The sequence below is a fragment of the Copidosoma floridanum genome, unplaced genomic scaffold (assembly GCF_036245765.1).
Source record: "Copidosoma floridanum isolate Cflo_tuat_1 unplaced genomic scaffold, Cflo_Japanese_pri ptg000002l, whole genome shotgun sequence".
NCBI classification, from domain to species: Eukaryota; Metazoa; Arthropoda; class Insecta; order Hymenoptera; family Encyrtidae; genus Copidosoma; species Copidosoma floridanum.
This window is the reverse complement of record NW_028321879.1, coordinates 3,580,681-3,606,360: the sequence shown is the minus strand read 5'-3', so window position 1 is coordinate 3,606,360 and position 25,680 is coordinate 3,580,681. Positions and strand designations below refer to the sequence as shown.

The window sequence follows — 25,680 nt, the reverse complement described above, 5'->3', positions numbered from 1 at the left end:
ATGCCACCGATTCAAGGTCGCGATTCAGGCGAGCAATGTACTGATTTATGGAGGCGAATGAACAGTGGAGGTAAAGTTGGGTGTCATCGGCATAAATCATGTGGTTTGTGTGAGAAAGGGAGGCCGGGATGTCGTTTATGTACAGTGAAAAAAGGAGAGGGCCAAGGACACTGCCCTGGGGCACGCCCGCAGGAGCGGAGCACCAGCCAGAGACAGCGTCCCCATCCCCTCCCCCAATGGCCTCGTGACGGTTAAGGAGATAACTATGGATTAAAGCTAAGGCGCTGCTGGAGAGGTTGTAACTTTTAAGTTTATTTAAAAGCTTCAGATGGGGAACTGTATCGAAGGCTTTTGAAAAATCAAGTAAGACCAAAATCGTGATCTATCAGACGATTTATCGCCTCTCTTATATCTTCAGTCACGCCAAGGAGGGCGGACTGAGTGCTATGTCCCCTCCTGAAGCCGGACTGACAAGCGTTTAATGCATTAGTATCCGAGATATGGTCAGAAAGCTGTCAAAATAAGATGCGTTCGAAGGCCTTGGAGATTTCACAGAGGGAAGCTATGGGGCGGGTGTCGCAGGGTGAGATAAGTTGACGCGTCTTAGCCAGAGGGAGGAGTAGGACCCTCTTCCACAAAGAGAGAAAATGCGAGAGCTGAATGAGACTATTGAATAAAAGGGTAAGGAATGGTAGAGTGACTATGAGATAGAGACGTAGCATTTTATTAGACAGACCATCATGACCCACTGCCTTTGACGACGATGAGGTGATTGATTGATGAACTTCCTCTGACGATGTGGGCTTGAAACTGAAAGGGGGTGAAACGGATTCTGATGACGGGGCGTCAGCAAGAAGTTCATGTAAATCATTTTGGGTGAGCGGTGTTGTTGAAGCTGTTACCAAGGTGTATGTGGAGATGAGTGTGTCTGGGGAAAAAATCTGGGTAGGCGTTGGTAGGGTAGGGCTCGTGAAATTGAGTTTACGAAGGGTGGACCATTTCTCTTTCGGATTTGAAGATGAGTTGATGAGATGGGCGAAGTAAGAGTTTTTGGCTGTGGACAGGGTGTTTGAGACCCCGCTGCGGAGACGGCGATAAATCTGTATTTCAGACGGCAGCCCCGAGCGCCGGGCGTCACGGTATGCGCGATCTCTTGCCAACATCATGGATCTTATTTGCGGAGTAACCCATGGCTTTCTTCGGGACGAGAGGGTGATCTTCCTAATTGGTGCAAGACCGTCGAACGCTCCAAGTACCGCCGCCGAAAAGCGCTCCGTGATGTCGTCCAGTGAGTCAGGACTTAAGTCGTTAGTGAGCGTGGTCAGAGATGTCAAGGAGGCAATGATACGGGAAGAGAGTGCTTCAGTGTTGATATGCTTGAGGTTACGCGCTGTAATGATTTTTGAGATGGGTGGAATCTGAATATAATGGAGGGCAACTTCAATCCAGTCATGGTCGGCGATGAATGGTGATGTGGACTGTTGATGGTGAATAAGTGCGGAGGGGTCTTTAATGATGAAGAGGTCTATCCAGGTATGAGATGGGTTGTTACGATAAAAGGCGATGTGTGTCGGATTGGATGGAACGAGATGGAGTGAGCTTTCAGCGATCTTTGTGGTTAAAATCTGGGATGAGAAGGACGACGTGAGCATGTTAATGTTGAAGTCTCCTGTGATGATAATATTTGAGTAGGCAGGCAGATGATCAGAGAGTATGTCGAAGAGCTGGTGTGGTAAAGCAGCTGAAGGGCGGCGGTAGACTATGGCTAGTAGAGTTTTGTGGGCAGCTATAGATAATTCGAGTATGAGAAATTCTGGTGTATTATCGAAGTCTGGATCTGAGCCTGCAAGGATGGTGGTCTTGAATGCGTCACGAATGTAGGCGCCAACACCATAGGAGAAAGTGAGACAGAGAGCGCGGGAATAAGTAGTTGTGTGCTCTAACGATCGTCGGCTGCTCCTTGCTATATATAGATATATACACTGATGAACATAGTCGGAGTCGTTATATACTTTTAATCTCGTTAGACGGTAACGTTTGAATAAAATGAAGACCAATTAATATAGTGTATTTATGTTACATATATTTTTAATACAAATTAATTTGTTAATAAATAAAACAGTTTTACATACTATTTCTTCTATTACAGTTTTGTAAGCTATAGTACACGTGCACGCAACAATTTCAGGGTAATTTTTTAAATAATTAATTCATAGCGATAAGCAAATATAATTTAAAAAAAAAAAAATTGATTATGTCTATTTAATACAGAATTGTTGAAAACGTAAAAAAAAAAAAAATTGGGGGGAACAATTTTTTTTCCGTTATTAATGCAATCGTACGACTTATAAATTTTCTGACTGAAAAGCCAAAAATCAAATTTTGGCCGTCAGTCGATCTAAAAACGCCTCAAGCATACATATATAGCTATAGCTTTTTTTTTTTATATATTATAGTGCTTTACGTCCGGCTCCTATAAAGGGCACTACACAGGGCACTTAGCACTTTGGAGAAGGAAGGGAAGAGGGATGGGAGGCCTCCCATTACTGGGCGGGGGTTAGGGGGAATTAGGCAATTTTGCTGCGAGAAGGTCGCCTAAACCCTCGAGGAGCATTGCGTGGTAAAAAAGCACATGTGAAAAATCACAGAGGTACTTTTCCGAAAATGTCGCACTGGCTGGGAATCGAACCACGGTCTCCCGCGTGCCAATCCACGACCTAGCCGACTGAGCCACCGCGCGCTCTTTTATAGCTATAGCTATATAGCTCTGATCCTCTCCCCCTTCTCCACGATTCTCCGGCTGATCGGCTTCGACACACAGTGTATCTCCTGTTTTACTTTCTCCTATTGCATTGAGGAAAAAATACCTTCAACAATTTTTACCTCAAAATTTTCAGCGAGACCGAACAAAAGTAAAATACCAAATCGATAGGAAATTTTCCGCTCTACACGCTGGTATTTTTATTTTTGTTCGATCTTCTACCGTTTACGAGATATTAGCAAAATAAGTTTTAAACGCTGTTTTTACGGCTCCCAAGAGAGTTTTCAATGTTCTAAGTGTTTTTATCGTAATCTACGCATTGAATTACGTATAATATCAAAAACGACCCTTCGAGCATCAACTTTTTATTTCAGGGGATTTTCTATTCGTCTAATACGTCCATCATTTTCCGTATGGCCATGCCTCCCTCCTCACAATAATTTTCAGCTCACACATTAATAGACGTTCCGCCAATATTTCTCTATCAATAACTTCTGCCACAAAATATGAACTAATAAAGAACTAAAATTTTAATTTTTTTTTGTAGGCAAGTTATACAGATCCTCTAACTAAGCTCAATTACGCTAATACAGATGAATTTACAACAATTAGAAATCTGCCAATGAATATTACTGCTGGATATTTAACTCTTAGAGGTGCATCTTATTCTGTTGGATGAATTTTATCAGTGATTTGCTGTAATGACCACAAAATCTTAAAGAATAAGTTCATGGATCTCAAATCTAAATATAATAAAGTTTATGTAATTTGGTTAAACAAAAATAAACTTCCATTGATATATGTATTCTTACAAATTTTTTTATACCTCATATAAATACGAATACCTTTTAATTTCCTTTTTCAAAAATTAAGCTTCAGCATTCTCTAATAGCTAAAAATTTGAAGTTGACACGCAAAAGTTTATATCAACCACCACAAATATATTTATACCATTGACTACAGGGACAGTTTACACAAATGTCTCATTTTTTGAGGATGCTCCCTTGGGTTTGATATAAATATGGAAATTTAATTTCCCTTGAGTTTTTTTGTACAATATTATTTTATTTATCGAATAGTTTTTAATGATTATAACATGCACAATAATCTGGACAGTACAATAAAACATTAAATTTTAATATTTCAAAAAATAATCCATGCCGACATAACAGTAATAGGAACATAAATAACATTAGAATGAATTTCCAAGTCGATATATACCTAACTCAAGTAAGTGAACGTACTTGGTACACAAGTACACTATAATATACACAAAAAGGTTTCAACTCAATTCAAAGTTTTGCTGTACAATATTTATTTTTTTCGAACATTTTTAGTATTGAAATATTTTTCTGGAAACTACATCAAGTTTTTGAAGAGATCCTTTAACGAATTCAATGTGACGTGTCACATGAAAAGTCAATTTTATGTTTGTGTACTCACCATGCTAAAACACCATCATTCTAATATTTTAAAATCAAATTAACTTGGGCACTTAATATTATTCTTACTTACAATGACACAAAAACAAATTTATACTTCAAATTTAAACGAGTTTGTATGAAAACAAAATTCGTCTGTGTACCTCCTAACAATGTTTTGCTTATGACGTTTGTTTTAATGTAAGGGTATCAAGTACAATGCAAATAATTAGAAGATAATTTTATTTGATGCTGATAAGTATAAGAAAAATTGTATACAACATAAAGGGCTAATATATTTGAATTTTCGGCTCACCACTTGAACTTTCAGCTAAGAAACTAAGTAGGACTCAGGAAAAAGTTGTACTTTTGCACTTTAAAGTGTAACTTTATTATTTTTTATGTTTAAATTTATTTTAATTAAATAATCAAACTATTTCAAAATCTTTTATAAAAATCGGGTCAGCTACAATTACATGAAATGATACATGTAAGTAATAAATACCAACTATTGTTTTAATTATTCAAGGTAAAAAAGTATTAAAGGATTTTTCACTTATATAAAATTGATGTGTGGAAATTTTTGTTTTACTCTAAATCTGGCATGTCACCATCATCACTATCTTGTCCATCTGCTTCATCCAGAACTATATCATCAAAATTTGGTTTACTGTTATCTTTGCCTCCAAGATCTCCCATTTGTCGAACCATCTAAAAATATTTTGTTCATTAATTGTATTTGATATAATTATACTTAAGTATAAATGTTACATTACATCTTCTAAGCTTTGGCCCATGCCATTTCCGTATTCATCATCACTTTCTTCTTCATCCTGCCACTTGTTGAAATCATTTTTAAGCCAGTGGAATTTTCCAATTTCTTTTGGAAGTCTTGGCCAAAAAGGTCCACTTTCTTTTTTGTATAAAACTAATTCAATGTGTCTGCCTTGAAAACACTGTTCTGTCTTTTCTGGATCAATTTCTTTGAATAAATTTATAGTTACTTCGTATATTTTCTTGTCTGTTCCACTAATGCCCTTAAAATATAGTTCATCAGCTTTGGTGACGATAGTTGGATCTTTACAGTCTTCTAAGCAAATCGTTATATACAGCTTATTGATTCTTTGAGCCCACATCACTAATGGTGGTATACTTCTATGGAAAAAAAAAAATGTAATTACAGATCATGTTTAAAAACATTATTAACAGGTTCACATGTATTGGGTGTAGCAAACACTCATTGTATAAAGTCCAGCTCAATATAGATCTATTTGTATAAATTGTGCTAATCTTTATACAAGTCTTTCTCAATACCACATGTCGTGAGGTTAGTATATCTCTAGAAACGACTTGGGTTATTGGGTTATTCTTGTTTTCAACAAGACTTGACTTGTTCAATGAAGCTATTAGAGTGAGGACTTACATGTAAGCTGCTGACCATTGACAAAAATATACATTCCGGCTTTAGTAACACATAAGGTGCTCTGAACCCAATGATGGAAAAACTGAGTCCAACAATATCTTCATGTCTAACTTCGTGGTAACACATGTTTAACATGAAGCTTTATGGTCTGTTAATAATAAATTCTTAGGCCGCGGGCACATGGAGAGCGTAACACGTACCGCGTAACCATTTGGGCCCATAAGAGTGAAAGAGAGGTAAAGTACGCGAACCTCTCTCTCACTCTCATGGGCTCAAATGGTTACGCGGTACGCGTTACGCTCTCCACGTGACCGGGGCCTTAGTTCTTTGCAATAAATTCCTTGATATTCAAATCAATTGGTTTTAAATGGGTGTAATGTGACTAAGTTTGACAATAAAACGACATAAATTAGATAAAACATTCTATTAATAGTGTCTAAAATCGTAAGCATTGTGAAATCCTCAATAAAAAGGATATTTTAAAGGTCAGCACTTACGATATAAGCTTATTTGTAAAAGGGACAAAAAAATTGAAGATGATCAACTGCACGATAGGTTTTCCTCAATTCAACTTAGACATGGTGTCAAGTATCTTGAGGACTCAAAGATGATAAAATGTTATGATTCATTAAAATTATTACATTAAATTAATAGTACAAGAAATTAACATTTTTAAATAATACAGCAGTTGTTTTTTAAAATGAAAATTTGAAATGTAAATTAATGTTGGTGAAGTTTCATACAAGCAGTAAATCAATATTATTGTGGCAGTTATAGCAAAAACTGCATTTTCAGAAAAGTAAGAGATTACTAAGAGCCTGTAGGAGCCCGACTAATAATAAATTGCAACCACGCCTTAAAACTAAAATTAAGTCTCAAGACGACTTCTTTATCGTTTCATCATATAAGATAACAATGTTTGCCACAATTCGTTTATGCTGTTTGAAACATGCCTGTAGGCCAGCGTACTGATTCATCACATTAACAATTTTTCACCTTGCTCACTGAGGTCTCATCAGATCGAGTTCCCCTTTTGAGAATAGTCACATAAATATAAATTAACAGTGGTCAGGTTTCATTATCAAGATACTTGATAATTAGCAAGTTTACTTTTTGGGTAACAGTACATTAGAGTCCATGGGGGTAAAAGAAGTTTCTCAATGAGACATAAAACCGTTGGTCATTTATTTATTAAATCATGATTGTCTTTAGGAAAATTCGTTCTGATTAACACTCAGCAAGTAAAACCAATAACTATCATAGAATTGTCGGTACAGTAATCGAGCATGCCCCAAACTTTGAACAAACAATTATAAATGACATTAATAATGCATTACATGTTTTCAACTTCCTTTCTACATAGAGCAATTAAAGGAAACAAGTGCTTGCGTCTGGAAGATAAATTAATCTTTGGTTAGCACAAACATGGCGCGTGACCATGCTTCACAATAACAGTGGTCTGGCGTCATAGATGTTTTTCCCAAATAAAACAGAAGTACAACTGTTAGTCGCAATGTTTAATCGGTAGACTTCAACCACTACCGTAATGTATCCGTCAGAATACTTACTGGCCGTCCTGGGTCATTGTGTTATTGGCGAAATGACTTACAGCGGGAACAACTCGGTTAGCCTAGTTAGCCTTACAAAATAAGCTTTTTACTGAAAGGTTTCTCAACAATTTCGACAGCTTGACCTACCAAGTGCAACCATTGAGATATAGAGTCATAGACATATCAGAAAAATAGACAGCTCGTTCTTATGTACAGCGCTGAAGCACAAGTAGAAGGAGAGACAACATCGAACGTGGATACCTGTCGCACATTGCCAAAGGTGGAAATGTGCGAGAGAGATAGATACCCATGTTCGATGTTGTGTCTTCTACTTGTACTTTAGCGCCGTACACAAGAACGAGCAGTCGACTTTTTTTATGTCTATGATTGCAACTAGGCAACAGCCAGGGATGGGCATGTCGTAAACTCAATTTATGACACGTCATTTATTATGTTAACGATATATCACAAATATAAATTTATTACATTTAGTGAATTACGCAACATATCATTAAGAGAATAGTAACAACGCTAACGTCTCAACCTTTCTCAAAAATCGAGACGTAAGTTTTTCAAAAGTGAAAGGACTTCAATAACCTTCATCAGAGCTAGGATCTCTCATGTATCCGTCTCCAAGTAAAGAATTTAACCGTTTCTCTTCGCGTAGCCACCTCGGATCCGAGAATTGAATGAGACACGTCTGCGACGTACGTCCACCTAACTGTCCCAGAACCAGTACTTATTTGGCAGAGAAAGAGTTGTATTGAAAGTGTATAATCGATTTTATACTTCTTTTAAAAGCAACTAAAAGTTTTGCGTTAGTACACGAGCATATACGAATGTTTTATTAGGTTTCCATAACCAAAAACTCACTTTTGTAAAACCCGTGTCATTTATTACACGAATTACATAATTTCTACGTGACATGTCGTAAATACTTCCTGACCAGATTTACCCATCCCTGGCAACAGCACAAAGAGAGAGAATTACCAGAGTATAGGAGTAGAGGGCATAAAAGTATAAGAAATGTAGACTGATCGTAGTGATCGTTCTTACGTACGCGGTACGGTGCTCATATATGTAGACATATAAAAGAATTCGCTATGAGGATCTGAGGATGAAGACCAGCAGCGCTCCAGCGGATTTTCTCCAAGACCCAAACGTGTCGTGAGCAGACGGTTATGCCGTGATACATACGGACTCGGTGACATAAATGACGTATTCCAAATGACGCGACGCTTGGGTGTCGCGTGACACATTAGTATTGGTTTAAAATAGGACTGCGTGATACTGTCGCGTCATTTGGAATGCTCTCAAATATTCATTGCAATCATAGACATATAAGAAAAAAAGACTGCTCGTTCTTATGTACGGCGCCCAGTGGGGTATTTTTTTTTTTTTTTTTTTTCAAAATCAAATATCTGAAGAACGGATTAAGATAGAATGATAATTTTTGTTGAAGCATACTCATAAGTTGATGTGGAATACAAGAAAAACATTTATAAGACAATTTTTTTCTAACCTCCAAATTTTACAAAAAAACATGATTTTTTTCAGAAAAACGTATAAAACTGTTTTAAATTTAACCAACTTCTCACTTCAATCTGCATTAAGCTGTTTGATATGAGACCATAGGATTTAAGTAGCTATATTATCTAAATATTACTACCTTTAAATGTTTAACATAACCTCAAAACAGCAAAGAGCGATGTATTTCGGTTTTTTTTTCAAAATCAAATATCTGAAGAACGCATTAAGATAGAATGATAATTTTTGTTGGAGTATACTCGTAAGTTGATGTGGAATACGAAAAAAACTTTTATAAAAGAGTTTTTTTTTCTAACCTCCAAATTTTACAAAAAAACACAATTTTTTTCAGAAAGACGTATAAAACTGTTTTAAATTGAACCAACTTCTCACTTCAGTCCGCATAAAGATGTTTGAATTGAGACCATAGGATGTAAGTGCCTATATTATCTAAATATGACTACCTTTAAATGTTCAACATAAACTCAAAACAGCAAAGAGCGATGTATTTCGGTTTTTTTTTTTTTTTTTCAAAATCAAATATCTGAAGAACGGATTAAGATAAAATGATAATTTTTGTTGGAATATACTCGTGAGTTGATGTGGAATACGAGAAAAACATTAATATAAGAATTTCTTTTTTCTAACCTCCAAATTTAACAAAAAAACACGATTTTTTCAGAAAATCGTATACAATAACTTTTGTCCTCAGTTGCTTAAATTCTTACGAAGTTACAATCTTTCTCAACTGATGTAACTATGGATACAAGTATAATCATATGGGTTTGAAATTAAATTAAACGCTATTAGTGTGGTGTCAGTTAAGGTATATGGTTCAAAACTTTTTCTAACTTATATTTTTATAGACACGTTTTATTAAAATACTAAATAAAACGTAATATTTTATAATATTAGTATTTTATGGACTTGAAAAATAAAGTTTTTGATTAAATAAGTAGTAAATAATACCTATTCACCTGCGATTAGTTGTTATGTAAGATTTTAAATACATTAAGTTTTTATTGCTCTGTCATAAAAAATAATACTTTTTATAATCGTTTTTTTTTTTGTAAAATTTGGAGGTTGGAAAAAAAAATCTTTTATAAATGTTTTTCTCGTATTCCACATCAACTCACGAGTATACTCCAACAAAAATTATCATTCTATCTTAATCCATTTTTCAGATATTTGATTTTGAAAAAAAATCGAAATACATCGCTCTTTGCTGTTTTAAGGTTATGTTGAACATTTAAAGGTAGTCATAGTTAGATAATAAAGCCACTAACATCCTATGGTCTCATATCAAACAGCTTTATGCAAACTGAAGTGAGAATTTGGTTAAATTTAAAACAGTTTTATACGTTTTTCTGAAAAAAATTGTGTTTTTTTGTAAAATTTGGAGGTTGGAAAAAAAAAAATTGTCTTATGAATGTTTTTTTTGTATTCCACGTCAACTTACAAGTATGCTCCGATAAAAATTATCATTCTATCTTAATCTGTTCTTCAGATATTTGATTTTGAAAAAAATAACAAAAATACCCCACTCTGCGGCGCTGAAGCACAAGTAGAACGACACACAACACCAAACGTGGAAATCTGTTGCACATTGCCAAAGGTGGGAATGTGCGAGAGAGATAGATACCCACGTTCGATGGTGTGTTTTCTACTTATACTTTAGCGCCGTACATAAGAACGAGCAGTCTATTTTTCTTATATGTGTATGATTGCCATTGATTGAGAGCTTGTGGTACTCTGCACTTATATATAAAAGTTCGTGTAATAAGTTATCCACCAAAAATTTTTTAACCTATCACAGTGCTGTGTATCACCAACAAATATGAAAGGCAATGATGCGGATGACACAAAAAGGTTATGGGTATATATACATGTGTATAAACGCGTGTGTCTCTCTGTGTGTGATTGTCGACTGCAGCCGCTGTGCCCATGACGGCGATGACTGTACACGGTATACACTTTGACTTTTGTAACTAAAGCAAAAACATACTAGAGTTACTATCAGCCAATTATTAACTTTTTCATCAATAACTTAGTGCACTAAGTTTCATATATTAAAAGTATAGTGCCACAAGCTCTTAATTAGTTGCAATAAATATTTATATCACCAAGCTCGTATGTATCACGGGCATCACGGCACAACAATCTGCTCACGACATGTTCAGGTCTTGGAAAAAATCCACTGGAGCGCTGCTGGTCTTCATCCTTACAGCGACAGCGTTGAGTGATTAGAGAATTCCCGCAGAGAAAGTTACTTCACAGTGGTCGCAGTGGCGCAACGGTAGAGTTGCAGTTCTGTCGATCTCCGAGGTAAAGCTGCATTTGGCTCGGCTCTACTAAAAAATATTTTGTAATTACATTTGTAATTACACTTGTCAAGCTATTTGTAGTACTACTTTGAATTCTACTTGGAATTACACATAGGGTTTTAGAATGGAAATTCCAAGTGGAATGCCAAGTGTTATTCCAAGTAGAATTACAAATAACAATTAGAGATGAATTTTTTTCTTTTTAAAATAGTTTAAAATAGAATCGTACGCAGTGTAATGGCCATAACTGGTGTGACCATCAGTATAGTAACACCAAAACAGGGAGATTCAGTTCGTTTTGATAACTTGAAAAAAAATAGAAAATTCTATCTTCTCTAAGTTCGTGAAAAAATACTTTAATCGCCCTGTTTTGGTGTTACTATACGGATGATAACACCTGTAATGGCCATTACGCTGTGCATGATTCTATTATAAACTATTTAAAAAAGAAAAAAAAAATTAATCTCCAATCGCTATTTGTAATTCCACTTGGAATTACACTTGGCATTCCACTTGAAATTTCCATTCTAAAATCCCATGTGTAATTCCAAGTGGAATTACAAATGGCTTGACAAGTGTAATTACAAATGTAATTACAAATGTAACTACAAAATGCTTTTCAGTAGGGGGTTAGTACTTGGATGGGCGCTTGCTGGTCACTTACTGACTTAACAATAAATAAAAAAATATCGCCAATATATCGCCACATAAATAGCGCCAATCTCCACACAACCCGAGTTGCTTACTGATGGTCGATTTAATTATTAGTAATAAACAAAATAATAAGGCAAGCGCCAATCTCCGCACAACCTGGGGCACTTACTGGTCGCTCACTTAATTAACAATAAATAAAAAATAAGGCAAGCGCCAATCCCAGCACAACCCGGGGCGCTGCTGTAGATGGACGGATTCAAGTCGATTCAAAGTGAACTGAAATGACTTTCGAATATTTTCATTTTCAATCAACTTTCATAGTCAAAAGTGTCATTAGAGTCAATCAACTTAAATCGGCATTTTTTGATCTGGGCAAGTCAATCGGTTTCAATAGGCAAAATTTATACTGAAGTCAATTGACTTGAATCAGCATTTTGGAGCAATTTTTCTACTTTTATTTCGTTGATGAATAAAAAATTTTCAATGCGCTATTTATTTTAATCGGCTTTAGTGGAAATTTTTACTAATTAAGGTCTGACACCCAATTTTTTCGCATTAAATTTTTAGCAACTTTGTAAATTTTATCATTAAATTTTTTATTGTGTTTATTTTGATTTAGTTGAATTACGTTTGTTAACTTAAATATAGTCTACTATTGAGTTTTATTCAAGTTCATCAGAAAATGAAGAAAAACAGAAAAAAATAAAATCAATAACAAAGATTATTAACTTAAAATTATTAAAAGTCACATATATAGTCAATTTAAATAGACTGAAAAATCTGCTATTAAAGCTAATTGAATTGCTCCTGTCCGAAATGCCAATTCAAGTCGATTGACTTTAACGACACTTTTACCTATTGAAGCCGATTGACTTGCCCAGATCCAAAATGCCGATTCAAGTCGATTGACTTCAATGCTAATTTTGACTATTAGAGTCGATTTATTTACAAACCACATAGTGGTACATCTTAAGAATTTTTTTTTATTTCTAAATATAAATAAAAATTGAATTAAATACATTTCTGATTGATAAAAATCAACTTAAATTCCATGAATATCAATTGAAATTTGAGTACAGTATACATACGATAAAATTACATTATTTGTCAAAGTCTGTTTTAGCTCAGTCGACTTAGTGTTAGCCTTCCGACCCGAAGGATCCGGGTTCACATCCCCGCCACTGTAAAATTTAAACATGTATAGTAAATTCATAATGACAAAGTCCGGATTTTAAACAATTAATATGTGTCTAAAATAGAGTCACAATCATTCGGAGATGATAAAAAAAATGTTTTCAATATTTGTTTTAGCATTCACTGCAATCGAGTTGAGTCGACTTGAATCAACACATTCCAATCGACTTGAGTCGGTGTTCATATAATCAATCAATTCCAATGTGATTTTGTGATATTAAGATTCACCATTGGAATTGATTGAAATTTTTTGAATCGACTTGAATCGACCGTTTATAGCAGGGCAGGCCCTGATTATGCTATAGTTGCGTTCGAACCCCAGCGGAAATTTGAAAACATAAAAAAATGTTAGAAAAAGTTAACATGTGTAATAATATGCCGTAACCCGCAAGAAAATGTAAAAAAATGTAAGGAACTGTAATAGTCTCATAGATTTTGGACGTTTCTTACACTTTATTATGTTGTGTTACGTTTTTTTACATTTTCTTACGTTTTAATATGATTTACCACATGCTGTTACACTTATACTTTTTAATAGTAGTTACTCAAGTTTTTTTCATTTAAGGCAAATTTTATTCGAAAATGTAAGGAAATGTGTCTAAAAGTTATCAATGATAATAAAATATAAAAAAATGTAATAAACTGCAAAAAACTGTAAGCTAGCTGTTAACATTACAGATGACAACACTTCCTTACAGTTTATTAGAGCTTACTACAGTTGCTTTTTCACGAGATTCAAGTGTCTTTTTAGAATTATAATAAAACGGAACGAATCGTAAGACAAAGTGTTGGGTTATAGTTGACTATAATCAAACGTAACAAAACGTAACAAACTGTAACTGTGGTCCGAAATCCAATCAAACTGTACATTACATCACAGAAAGTTACGGTTTGCTACGTTTTTTCACACTAACTTTTTCCGTTGGGAGAATGAACCGTATTCGTATTCGAGTCGTATCCCAATCGTATTCTCCACTGTAACGCCATCTCTGCAAGTATCAGATATTTGATATCATCGTATCTATTGGCACGTATACAATCATACAATATGTGTATGCACCTAAATCAAGATTATAGATAAAATACAAACTGATTTGTTTTTGGTTTTGTTTACGTTATTTTTATCTAAAATACAAATTACTGACATTTACTGTCCATGTTTTCAACTCCTCTCGTATAAAATTGTGCACTTTCAAGTAGATAATTTAATGATGTAACGTAAGGAATACGTTACTACTCTTTTCCACGTGACAAATGGTGTAAAAGATCAAAGAATTAAAGAGCTATTTTAAGCTAAAAAAGTTATAATCAAAACACTCTGCAGGTTAAGCGTTTCCCTCTTTGTAATTTTGATTAAAATACCTAAACTGTATACGTGCCGATATATAATATATATGATGATATTAAATATCTGATACTTGCAGCTAATATGGCGTTACAGTCGAGAATATGATTGGGATACGATTGGGATATGAATATGGTTTATTCGAACGCAATCTGTACAACCTTCGACCTTCGACAGTTCGACTTCCGTCTAGACGTGACGTGACACTTCTTAAACATACGCATGTATATGTACACACACATACACACACGTTTCTATTAATTGATCGTCTGTTTGTTTATACTTGTTCATTCGTTTCTATCTATCCATTAAACGAAAAATAAAAGACTGAATGAAAAATTGGAAGAGATATAAATTTTGAGAAAAAAATTAAGCTTAAAATATACTAGGTATGATTACTACAAGTACGAATACAAGAGAAACAAATGATCAACATAAGACTGCTTTTCAACTGAGTTACTAACGAACAATTTGATTAATACAGTATTTCTGAGTTTGTAGAAATAGTGATAATGATGTAAAAATAAAAAAAATTTGATTTGTAAAAATTTAATCATCACTTTCTTGCATATTTCTAAAAATTGAACATTGTATATCACTGAACCGTGTTCAATAAAGCAGTGGTAGTCAGCTAATAAGATTTTTCATTATCATTTGCTAAAATTGTTCATCGCTGTTTCTTATCCAAAAGAGTTGAATATACATATACGTACCATAACCACTACTGAAGTTATGTAGTACTGTTAGGACTTAGTACAGTAGATATATGTTGTGAGCGCACGGTGGCTCCGTTGGCCAGGTCGTAGATTGGCACGCAGGAGACCGCGGTTCAATTTCCGGCCAGTGCGACTTTTCGGGCAAGTACCTCTGTGATTTTTCACATGTGCTTTTTCACCACGCAATGCTCCTCGAGGGGGGTTTAGGCGACCTTCTCGCAGCAAAAATTGCCTAATTTTCCCCTACCCCCCTCCCAGTAATGGGAAGTCTCCCATCCCTCTTCCCTTGCTTTTCCCAAAAGTGCTAAAGTGCCCATAGTAGTGCCCTTATTAAAGGAGCCGGACGTAGAGCACTCTAATATTAAAAAAAAAGATATATGTTGTGATACATATATACATTGTTTTTCTGAAGCTTTTCCTACGTGATCATAGGCAGAGATTAGTAGGAAGATTGCTGACTGCCATGCTACGGAGTGTGCCCACTTTTTTCCAGTGGTTCGAGCGCCCCGCCGCGGCCAAGCGGCCGAACCAGGCGCACATTTTTTTTTTATTTGAGAAGCACGGTAGGGGTATGAGAAGAGTGGATTCGCGTGGAAATGTCCATATAGGCGCACATTTTGGAGACGCGTGGAAGGGGTATACCGAATGTGCGCCTACGAGGAGAGGAGTGGAAATGTCGGCTATATAGCTGTATATATCTGAGCACACAGCCAAATTAAGCGACGACACGAGTTTTTCTCTTTTGAGAGTCTTTTGACTCTGCAACCGAGTACATGCTATGTATATATTTAACTGACTTGCTCTCGCTCTGGCTTCAATGTTATCTATAAATCTTATTCAATTAAATCGTGGAACTGAATGCTCATTAATTATATATACACAGACTTTTGATTTCAATACATTATTTTTTAACTCTCCCGTACTCTTAACATTCCTAAATCCATTTATGTTTTGAAAAAATATGTAGCTTCAACTATTTTTTTAAGGTTTTCAATACAGCTTTAACCACTAATTTATTAATTTTACACATCCTAACTGCTATAAACTGTAGGACAAGCTCCGGAGGATATCCATGAACATATGTGACTTCGAAAGGGACATCTCTCGTTCTTCGGATAGCTAAGATGGATAAGGCTTATGCCCCTTCGTAGATTGTTTTGCACTTAAGTGTTCAAATCCACTTCATGGTAGATATTTTTTTTTTTCTTTTTATTCAATTTATTATTTTGTCTTCATTTCTTTTATTTATGTTTCGTTAAAAAAAAATGTATATATATATATATGACGTCAACATTTTTTTTTCGGATACATCAAAATAAATTAATATTGTTATTTTGATACTTCTTGTTAGCAAAGCAATTACATAATTTCATAATAATAAAATAACTTTTAAGGATTTTAACATAATTTGTGTATGTATGTATATAAAAAAAGCCGAAAGTAGAAGAAAACTCATACTTTTACTACGACTATATCAAATATGATCATTACCAGTAAAGTACAACTTACATCCAATTATACGTGAATATTTATCTACGTACATATATTATATTTTTGAGCTTGTATTTACATTCCTTATCAATACCTTGTGGTTATTGCATTGACAAAATTCGTACTACATATATGTACAAACATGAAAGTAGAATCTTTAGTCTTTATAAATAGTGCGTATTTTAGATTAAAGAGTCTAACAGAAACTGAACAAAGCTTTATTTATTCAAGACATATGAGTTTCAACCACTTGTAACTCGGAGTATGGATTTAAAAAAAAAAAGTTGTATTTTGTATAAACAATTAACCTTTTTAAATATTAACAAAAATTAACAAAAATTTATTTCCTCTGTTTTAAAGGTGGCAATATATATATTTTTATAGATGAATAACTATACAAAATATTAAAATTTCACAATTTAAATTGCTCTTTTAATTATCGCAATCGATCAATTAATTCTACATGGTATGCAACACACAATGATTTGCATAAATTTACTCCATTGTTTGTAGTTGATAAGATAGACCATCAAAAAAAATCTCTAGCCACACAACGCAAGGCAGCTAATTTTTTTTTTTTTTTTTGTAGTAACAGTCGTATTATCGGTATCTTCAACCACGCGACATAGGTTGCTTTTATTAAAAAGCTCCCTAAACTCTCACGACGAGTAGCTTAACTTTAAAATCTTTAAAATGCCTTTTTCATAGCTCCACATATAAATTTTTGAGAATCATAGCTGAATTAGTTTATCATAAAGAAGTATGCACTTAAATACAGTAAACAATAATAGTTTGAATACTTCACGATTTTATGAATAAAATGGAGAACTAGAATAAATAATTGGTCGATTTTTTCAGAAAACTGTAGATTTTTTAAAGATTTTGCACTACAAATGTGTAAGTTGATACTATTTTGAGGGGGTTGTCGTGGTACAGTCAATTTCAAAATTGAATTTTCGTGTTAGAAATGTCTTTGTTGTGATTATTCTTAACAAAACAGGTAAATAATTTAAAAATTAGGTGTATGAAACAGAAAAATGCCCAGGAAAGTAAACACAAACGTTAAAACAACAAATTAACCTAACTTTCGCCTCGGACTGTACCACTACATAGGTATTTTAGTAACGTTGTAACTGGACTTGAAACTGTCATATTTTAAAAACGGTGAAGCTAGGCTTCCCCAATTTTATTTCAATTATAATAAACCCTAACATATTAATTTTTTAAAAGATTCTTAAAAAAATTTCAAGAGTTATGAGTAAAAACGTGCATTTTCCGACAAGTCCTTCTTAAAAGCATGTGTATAAGTGGCCAACTTCGCGATTTTATTTCTCAAAAACGGTGAATCTAGGCTCTTTACAAATTTTAATATGTTATTTATGATACTGAAACATACCTATACAAATTTTTTCAGAAATTTCTTAAAACAATGAAATATCACAACATCCCCCTTAACTCTCAATCGAAGTTTTTGCTAGCAGAAATAGACCCAGACTCAGTTTTTATTAATATATAAATTTGTAGTTAAAAAATTTTTTTAGTTCTCACAATTCCTGATTCTAAATAATTTGTCACGTTGGCATAATAAAGAGTATTTCCAGAGTAATAGGCGTAAAAAAGCCTTTTCAAATTGAATATAAGAAAGAGCCTTTAATTTTTATTTCTCCGATTTTAAGTTGGTACACTACATTTATGTGTGGATATATATATAATAGATCTATAAAAATATATACAATACTACCTTAAAATAGAAGTAAACAAATTGGTTAAAAAGGCATCGATGTCTTTTTGTTAAACTCCTCGTTTTGCTCTCAAGTATAGAATAAATGTGTGGATTCGTACAGGGGTACGAGACCAACCGAGAGCTGGGTGAGGAGCAAATAAGAACTCAAAAATGTCGAAGAATAATCTTAAGTGACGATTCGTTGGGCTTAATTAGACCAATCGACGCCGACACCTCAGTGCGAGTGTACCTCTGGTCCTCTGTATAAAAAGGCTTTTTCTTTTAGTTTAAGAAGACTTTCTTCTGCCCGAAAATTTAAAAAGGCTCTTTCTTGACTTTTACTCTAAAAAGACTCTTTCTTGCACTCACCCGATGGTATCATTGTTAAAAGTATTACGATGCTTTTTCTGCATTCAATATAAATTATTAAACTTCCTTAATAATCTACAGCCTAAAAATATGTTTATTACTATCATCACTTTTAAAGGTAATTAATTTTTTTTTTTTTTTTTTTCTAACAAAATACTGCGGTATTACAAAAAATTTTTTGTTTCAGAATCTTGCCAAATAAATTTTATTACTTATTCATCAAACTGTTTCATTCATTATTATTCTTCTGGCTGTCTAAAAATAAATAAAAGTAGCCCACCTTGTTAAAGATTTGCAAACAATTTTAAAATATTTACAAAACTATTTTCAATTGTGTTCATCAAATTTATTTACTGATTAAAATTTCAACATTAAGTAAATAGCAGTAGACGGGCGGCTTTTTTTTGTCGTGAAAAGGATGTTCATAATTTCTTAGGAGTTTTAAAATACACAAATTATGTTAAAATCCTTAAAAGTTATTTTATTATTATGAAATTCTGTAATTGCCTTGCTAACAAGAAGTATCAAAATAACAATATTAATTTATTTTGATGTATCCGAAAAAAAAATGTTGACGTCATATATATATATATACATTTTTTTTTAACGAAACATAAATAAAAGAAATGAAGACAAAATAATAAATTGAATAAAAAGAAAAAAAAAATATCTACCATGAAGTGGATTTGAACACTTAAGTGCAAAACAATCTACGAAGGGGCATAAGCCTTATCCATCTTAGCTATCCGAAGAACGAGAGATGTCCCTTTCGAAGTCACATATGTTCATGGATATCCTCCGGAGCTTGTCCTACAGTTTATAGCAGTTAGGATGTGTAAAATTAATAAATTAGTGGTTAAAGCTGTATTGAAAACCTTAAAAAAATAGTTGAAGCTACATATTTTTTCAAAACATAAATGGATTTAGGAATGTTAAGAGTACGGGAGAGTTAAAAAATAATGTATTGAAATCAAAAGTCTGTGTATATATAATTAATGAGCATTCAGTTCCACGATTTAATTGAATAAGATTTATAGATAACATTGAAGCCAGAGCGAGAGCAAGTCAGTTAAATATATACATAGCATGTACTCGGTTGCAGAGTCAAAAGACTCTCAAAAGAGAAAAACTCGTGTCGTCGCTTAATTTGGCTGTGTGCTCAGATATATACAGCTATATAGCCGACATTTCCACTCCTCTCCTCGTAGGCGCACATTCGGTATACCCCTTCCACGCGTCTCCAAAATGTGCGCCTATATGGACATTTCCACGCGAATCCACTCTTCTCATACCCCTACCGTGCTTCTCAAATAAAAAAAAAACGTGCGCCTGGTTCGGCCGCTTGGCCGCGGCAGGGCGCTCGAACCACTGGAAAAAAGTGGGCACACTCCGTAGCATGGCAGTCAGCAATCTCCCTACTAATCTCTGTCATAGGTGTGACTGAGTTGGTCCAGATGTTTATATACGTATATACAAGAAAAACATATATACATTAATTCTGGCCAGGCCCTGATCATAGCCTGCGGTTTACCTTGCTTATTACACCGTGTGATAAACTCTACATTTGAGCCTACACAGGCCCTGGCATCGATCTAAGGCTTACCTAGCCAGGCCCTATGGTCTTAGACTTAGGATCACATTCTTGTCGAGAGTGTCGAGTAAAGAGGATTCTTGCAGTGATAATTACGGTCAGTAACATGAAAGTTACTGTCACTAACATACCAAACTGTGGAGTGTTAAAAAGGCGAATAAGCAGAGAAGGAATAGGCATTTCAGGGGTTTTCATCGTTACTCCCAAATATAACTGGCAAACATGTGGGAAATCACACAAGCATCAATCACCACACAACCCAGTACACTTCCTGGTCACTTTAATTATTTATAATAAATATAATAATAAGACAAGTGCCAATTTCCAAAAGATCCTGGACGCTTACTAGTAGCTTTATTTATTTATAAAAAATTCAATAATTACACAAGCCCCAATCCCCACTGAACCCGGAACACTTACTGATCGCTTTCATTATTTAAAATAAATAAAATAATAACATAAGAGCCAATCCCCATACAACCAGAGGTGCTTACTGGTTGCTAACTTAATTTATAATAAATAAAATAGTAAGGAAAGCAACAATTCACACACAACGTGGGACGCTTACTGGTCACTTTATTTATTTATAATAAATAAAAAATAACATAAATGCCAATCCCCACACAATCCGACGTGCTTACTGGTCGCTTACTTAAGTTACATGCAATAAAATAATAAGGCAAGCGACAATAACTAGGCAAATCAAGGCGTTTACTGGTCGTTTACTTTATTTACAATAAATAAAACAATAAAGCAAGCTGCAATCACCAGGCAACTTAGAGTGCTTACTAAATGCTTACTTAATTTACAATACATAAAATAATAACATGAGCGCTAATCGTCACACAACCCGGGGTGCTTACTGGTCGCTTACTTTATTTGAAATAAAAAAAACAGTAAGGCAAGCTACAATCACCAGGCAACTCAGAGCGCTTACTAGTTGCTCACTTCATTCATAACAAATAAAACAATCAGGCAAGCGACAATCACCAGGCAACACGGGGTGCTTACTGTTCGCTTACTTAATTCATAGTAAATAAAGTAAAAAGGCGAGCGACAATCCCCACACATTCCGGGACGCTTACTGGTAGCTTAAATTATTTATAGAAAATGTAATAATTACACAAGCCCCAATCCCCACACAACCCGGAAGCTGACTCGTTGCTTTAATCATTTATAATAAATGAAACAAAAACATGAGCGCAAATCACCTGGCGACTCAAGGCGCTTACAAATCGCTTACTTGATTTACAATCAATAAAATAAAAATGTAAGCGACAATCACCAGGCAACTCTGGGCGCTTAATCGTCGCTTACTTGATTTACAATAAATAAATTAATAAGGCGATCGCCAATCACCAGGCTACTTGGGGCGCTCTTACTAGTCGCTCGTTTAACTTACAATTAATCAAATAATAAGGCAAGCGACAATCATCAGGCAAGTCAGGCACTTACTGGTTGATTACTTAATTTACAATAATTGAAATAATAAGGCAAGAGACCACACAACCTATGGCGCTTACTCATCGCTCACTTAATTTACAATAAATAAAACAATAACGCGAGCTACAATTACCAGGCAAGTCAGGGCGATTATTGGTCGGTCTCAGTCAAAAATTATTAGCTATTATTTTATTTATAAATTATAGCTGTATTTAGAGCGATAATCAGCTACGATAATCAGCTACAATAATAGCTACAATTGACTACAAAGTAGCTATAATTAAGTACAAATAATAACTATTAAAAGTAACTGTTCACAGCTATAAATTTCTTGCGAATTTTAATTAACAAAATTTATTCAATAATCTTTTTTTTGTAAGGTTTATTAGCCATATAAGGTGATATTATCCGTATAATAACCCTAAAAGTGGGGGGTTCAAGTGTTTTTGAACAATAAACGAAAAAATTTTAACAGTAACATTTTTTTGATATACCTTACAAAAAAAAAGATTATTGAATAAATTCTGTAAATTAAAATTCGCTAGAAATTTATAGCTGTAAACAGCTACTTTTTATAGTTGTTATTTGTACAAGATTATAGCTACTTTGTACTCAATTATAGCTATTATTGTAGCTGATTATAGCTGTAAATACCGCTATAATTAATAGTTAAAATAAGAGCTAATAATTTTTGACTAAGGTTACTTAATTTACAATATATAAAATAAAAGGCTAGAGCCAATTATCAGGCAACTCGAGGTGCTTTGTAGTCGCTTACTAAATTAAAAATAAACAAAAAAAATAAGGCAAGAGACAATCCCCACACAGTGCAGGACGCTTACTCGCTGCATTAGTTATTTGAAATAAATGAAATAATTACATGACCGCCAATCCCTATACAACCAGAGGTGCATACTGGTCGCTTACTTAATTTACAATAAATAAAATAGTAATGGCAAGCGACAATCACCAGAAAACTTAAGTCGCTTACTGGTCGCTTTGATTATTTATAATAAATAAAATAACATGAGCTCCAACCACCAGGCATTTTAAGGCGCTTACTAGTCGCTTACATAAAGTTATAATTAATAAAATAATAAGGCGAGCGTCAATCACCAGGCAACTCGAAGCGCTTACTACTCTCTTACTTAATTGACAATTAATAAAAATGGAAGATAAGCGACAATTCCCACACAATCTGGGACGCTTATTGGTCGCTTTGATTATTTATAATAAATAAAATTATAGCACGAGCGCATATCCCCACACAACTGGAGGTGCTTACTGGTTGATCTCTTAAGTTACAATAAATAAAATAATAATACAATCGCATACAACTAGGCAAATCGATGCGCTTACTCCTCGCATACTTGATTTATCATAAATTAAATTTTAAGGCAGGCTACAATCACCAAGCAACTCGGGTTACTTTCTAGTCACTTATTTAATTTATAACAAATAAAATAATAACATGAGGAGTTGGTGCAACACTTTGGCCCGTCACAACAAACCCCTATCATCGACGTAGGAACTTTTCATGAAGAGCAAAGACGAGGTAACCGAGATGAGGGACATGACTCCACCACGTTAAGGTCCCCCTTCCATTTTTCAGCGTGGGGAGAGGGCTCTCCCACTTTTGAGTTACTATAGAGTTGTTAAAATTTTGCCCTTTTGTGTTTATGGGTATTCTTTTTATAATAATAATAGGTTTTTCCAATCTTAAGGGTCCAAATCATTTTTTAATTTTTTTCATGACATCGAAATAAAATGTGATTTATGAGGATGTGGTGTGAATTTTAGGTAAGTTACAATGAAGGAACATACATTTATTAATTTATTTTAGAATTCAAAGTATCTACAAGTGCAGTTTTATGAAATGACGCAATATTGTATATAAAATCGCATACACATTTTTTTGTTAAATACGCATTTCGTCGTACCTATAGACACGACTTTTTCATACACTTTCTCTAAATCTGAATCATTCATATCGTTTACAATTTTCTTTACAATATCAGGTCTATAATAAGTGATTTGCGCTTCATACATATTACTACCTTTTTCTGAAATATAATCTACTTATTGCTACACAACAGTAGGTATCAAATCCGACAAATCACTTAATACACGTAAATTACAATCAATACATTTGATAATAAATTCGCTTTAATGATCAAAGGTCACCTTTTTTAGAACTGAACTACGACGATATTGCTTCGTGACACTACCACTCACACCTTGGTTTCGTCGTTCTTCAAGCTCAATAGCCTTCTCGTTACAACTTACAGTAAACTTTAGGGACCAGTTGCAGCCAAAAATTTTGATGTCTTGCAAGTTGCTGACGTTCGTGGTAAAATATTTCTCAATGTCTGTAAACGCGAATTTGAATTTGTTCCAATCCGAAATTTTGAAAGGAATCCTTTCGTAATCTGTGCTTAATAGACGAACTATAGGTTCCCAGTCGTTGTCAAGTAATTTCTTATATTCCAGACCAACTACGACTTTTTTGCTAAATGATTTATTCAACCCATAAAGTTTGCAAAAAATCTGCGGAGGTGACTGTCAATACCCTACTGATTGATATTTTGTAATCACATATGTAGTTTCATCTGTATTTACACTTGTAAAGTCACTTGGAATTCTACTTGGAATTCCACTTGGGATTTTGGATTGGAAACTCCAAGAGTCATTCCAAGTGGCATTCCAAGTGGAATTACAAATGACCACTGAAGATACATTTTTTCCTTTTTTAAAATAGTTAAAATTGAAATTCCAAGCAGTATAATGGCCACATTAGGTGTTATCATCCATATAGTAACACCAAATCAGAGGGGTTCAAGTATTTGTTCTCAGATTTCAAAAAAATAGATTTTTTTATTTTTCGTTCAAATTGTCTTGAAATAACTTGAACTCCTCTGCTTTGGTGTTACTATATGGATGATAACATGTAAGAGGGCCATTAAACTGCTTGAAATTTCAATTTTAACTATTTTAAAAAAGGAAAAAATGTATCTTTAGTGGTCATTTGTAATCCCACTTGGAATGACACTTGGAGTTTCCAATCCAAAATCCCATGTGGAATTCCAAGTAGAATTTATTCCAAGTAACTTTACAAGTGTAAATACAGATGGAATTACATATGTGATTACAAAATATCAATCAATAGGGTACTGCTTTACGCTTGAGAGATCTATTGCTACCGACGCCCCAACCCTCTTTTTCTGGAACTCCATTTTTCTGTTTAATTGTATTGACGATATGACGAGCAGGCAGAGACTAACGACTAATCCGACTTTTTCATACTAGCTGTAGCTCGAAAGAGACAATGTGAAAAAGTTTGGAGGTGGTAAGTCACGTTTCAGCATAAAAAATTGTGTTGACAGCACGTTTAGGATAACGTTAATTAGAACAAGTATGATCGTGTATCGCGAGCGGATAACAAACTCTGAGTATAAAAGAATCGCAAAACGCTGACATCGTTTGTTCTAGGAATTCATAATATTGTAACATTAGTATCTGTCACTGTTCAAGAATGCACAGACTACAAATCATGAGTATATTCATGGATACAGTTATATCAAGGATATTTTACTGCAACTTTTTTTTAAACATTTTATCAGACAACCGCTACCACCCGACAGCGAGCTTCTCAAATTTTTTTGCTACACCTCAATGAAATGAAACGTCTGGCAATTTTGTCTTTCTCTTTCAAATCAGCGGAAAAATTAATAAAAATATTTTTGAAAATCCAAACTGTTGCTCATGTTAAACAAACACATTAAATAAAATTGACTACATACGTTTAAATATATGCATTGTTACTGTTTGACATTCCAACGCAGTTTCTTACATTTCTTACGAAATTGATTAATGTGCTGCGGTTAATGAGGTTGAACACCATGGCTATTAAAATATGAGCCATTGGAATGTGCATCAACGTATTTAGCAACCCAATGCATAGCTGGTTTTGTGTGATCATCAGTGTTAATGACGAGTGCTGTCGGTTTCGTCCATACCCGTGGGATCTGATCTGATGACAGGATCTGCAGTATCTGTAGGCTGTCTATTATGTTCGCAGAGCCAAGATTTCAGTTTATGAGCGTTATTTAAGGCACACCAATATTTTGAATGGTTTGCGATTTATGGAT

General features: G+C 34.2%; 2 protein-coding genes across 2 annotated transcripts in view; one reads left to right on the top strand and one right to left on the bottom strand.

Moving 5' to 3' along the window:
- LOC106644599 (INO80 complex subunit C) overlaps positions 1-3,529 on the top strand; it is a 124,601-nt gene extending 121,072 nt beyond the window's left edge. The window contains exon 3 of the mRNA XM_089595297.1: positions 3,309-3,529. Coding sequence (XP_089451423.1) covers positions 3,309-3,440 — 132 coding nt within the window. The 3' untranslated portion in view covers positions 3,441-3,529. The remainder of the gene's footprint in view (positions 1-3,308) is intronic.
- Positions 3,530-4,635: 1,106 nt separating this feature from the next.
- p23 (cytosolic prostaglandin E synthase) lies at positions 4,636-7,337 on the bottom strand. The gene is made up of 3 exons (XM_014363311.2): positions 7,174-7,337; positions 4,959-5,337; positions 4,636-4,893 (listed from the first exon to the last, which is right to left on the bottom strand). The coding sequence occupies exons 1-3, from the start codon at positions 7,188-7,190 to the stop codon at positions 4,771-4,773; spliced, it is 519 nt and encodes a 172-aa protein (XP_014218797.2). The 5' UTR covers positions 7,191-7,337; the 3' UTR covers positions 4,636-4,770.
- Between the last annotated feature and the right edge of the window lie 18,343 nt (positions 7,338-25,680).

What these genes read in the sequence shown, in the direction of transcription:
- p23 (XM_014363311.2), bottom strand. An exon ending in TGGGCCAAAGCTTAGAAGAT is followed by an intron (nt 4,894 to 4,958) that starts GTAATGTAACAT and finishes AAATATTTTTAG; the next exon opens with ATGGTTCGACAAATGGGAGA.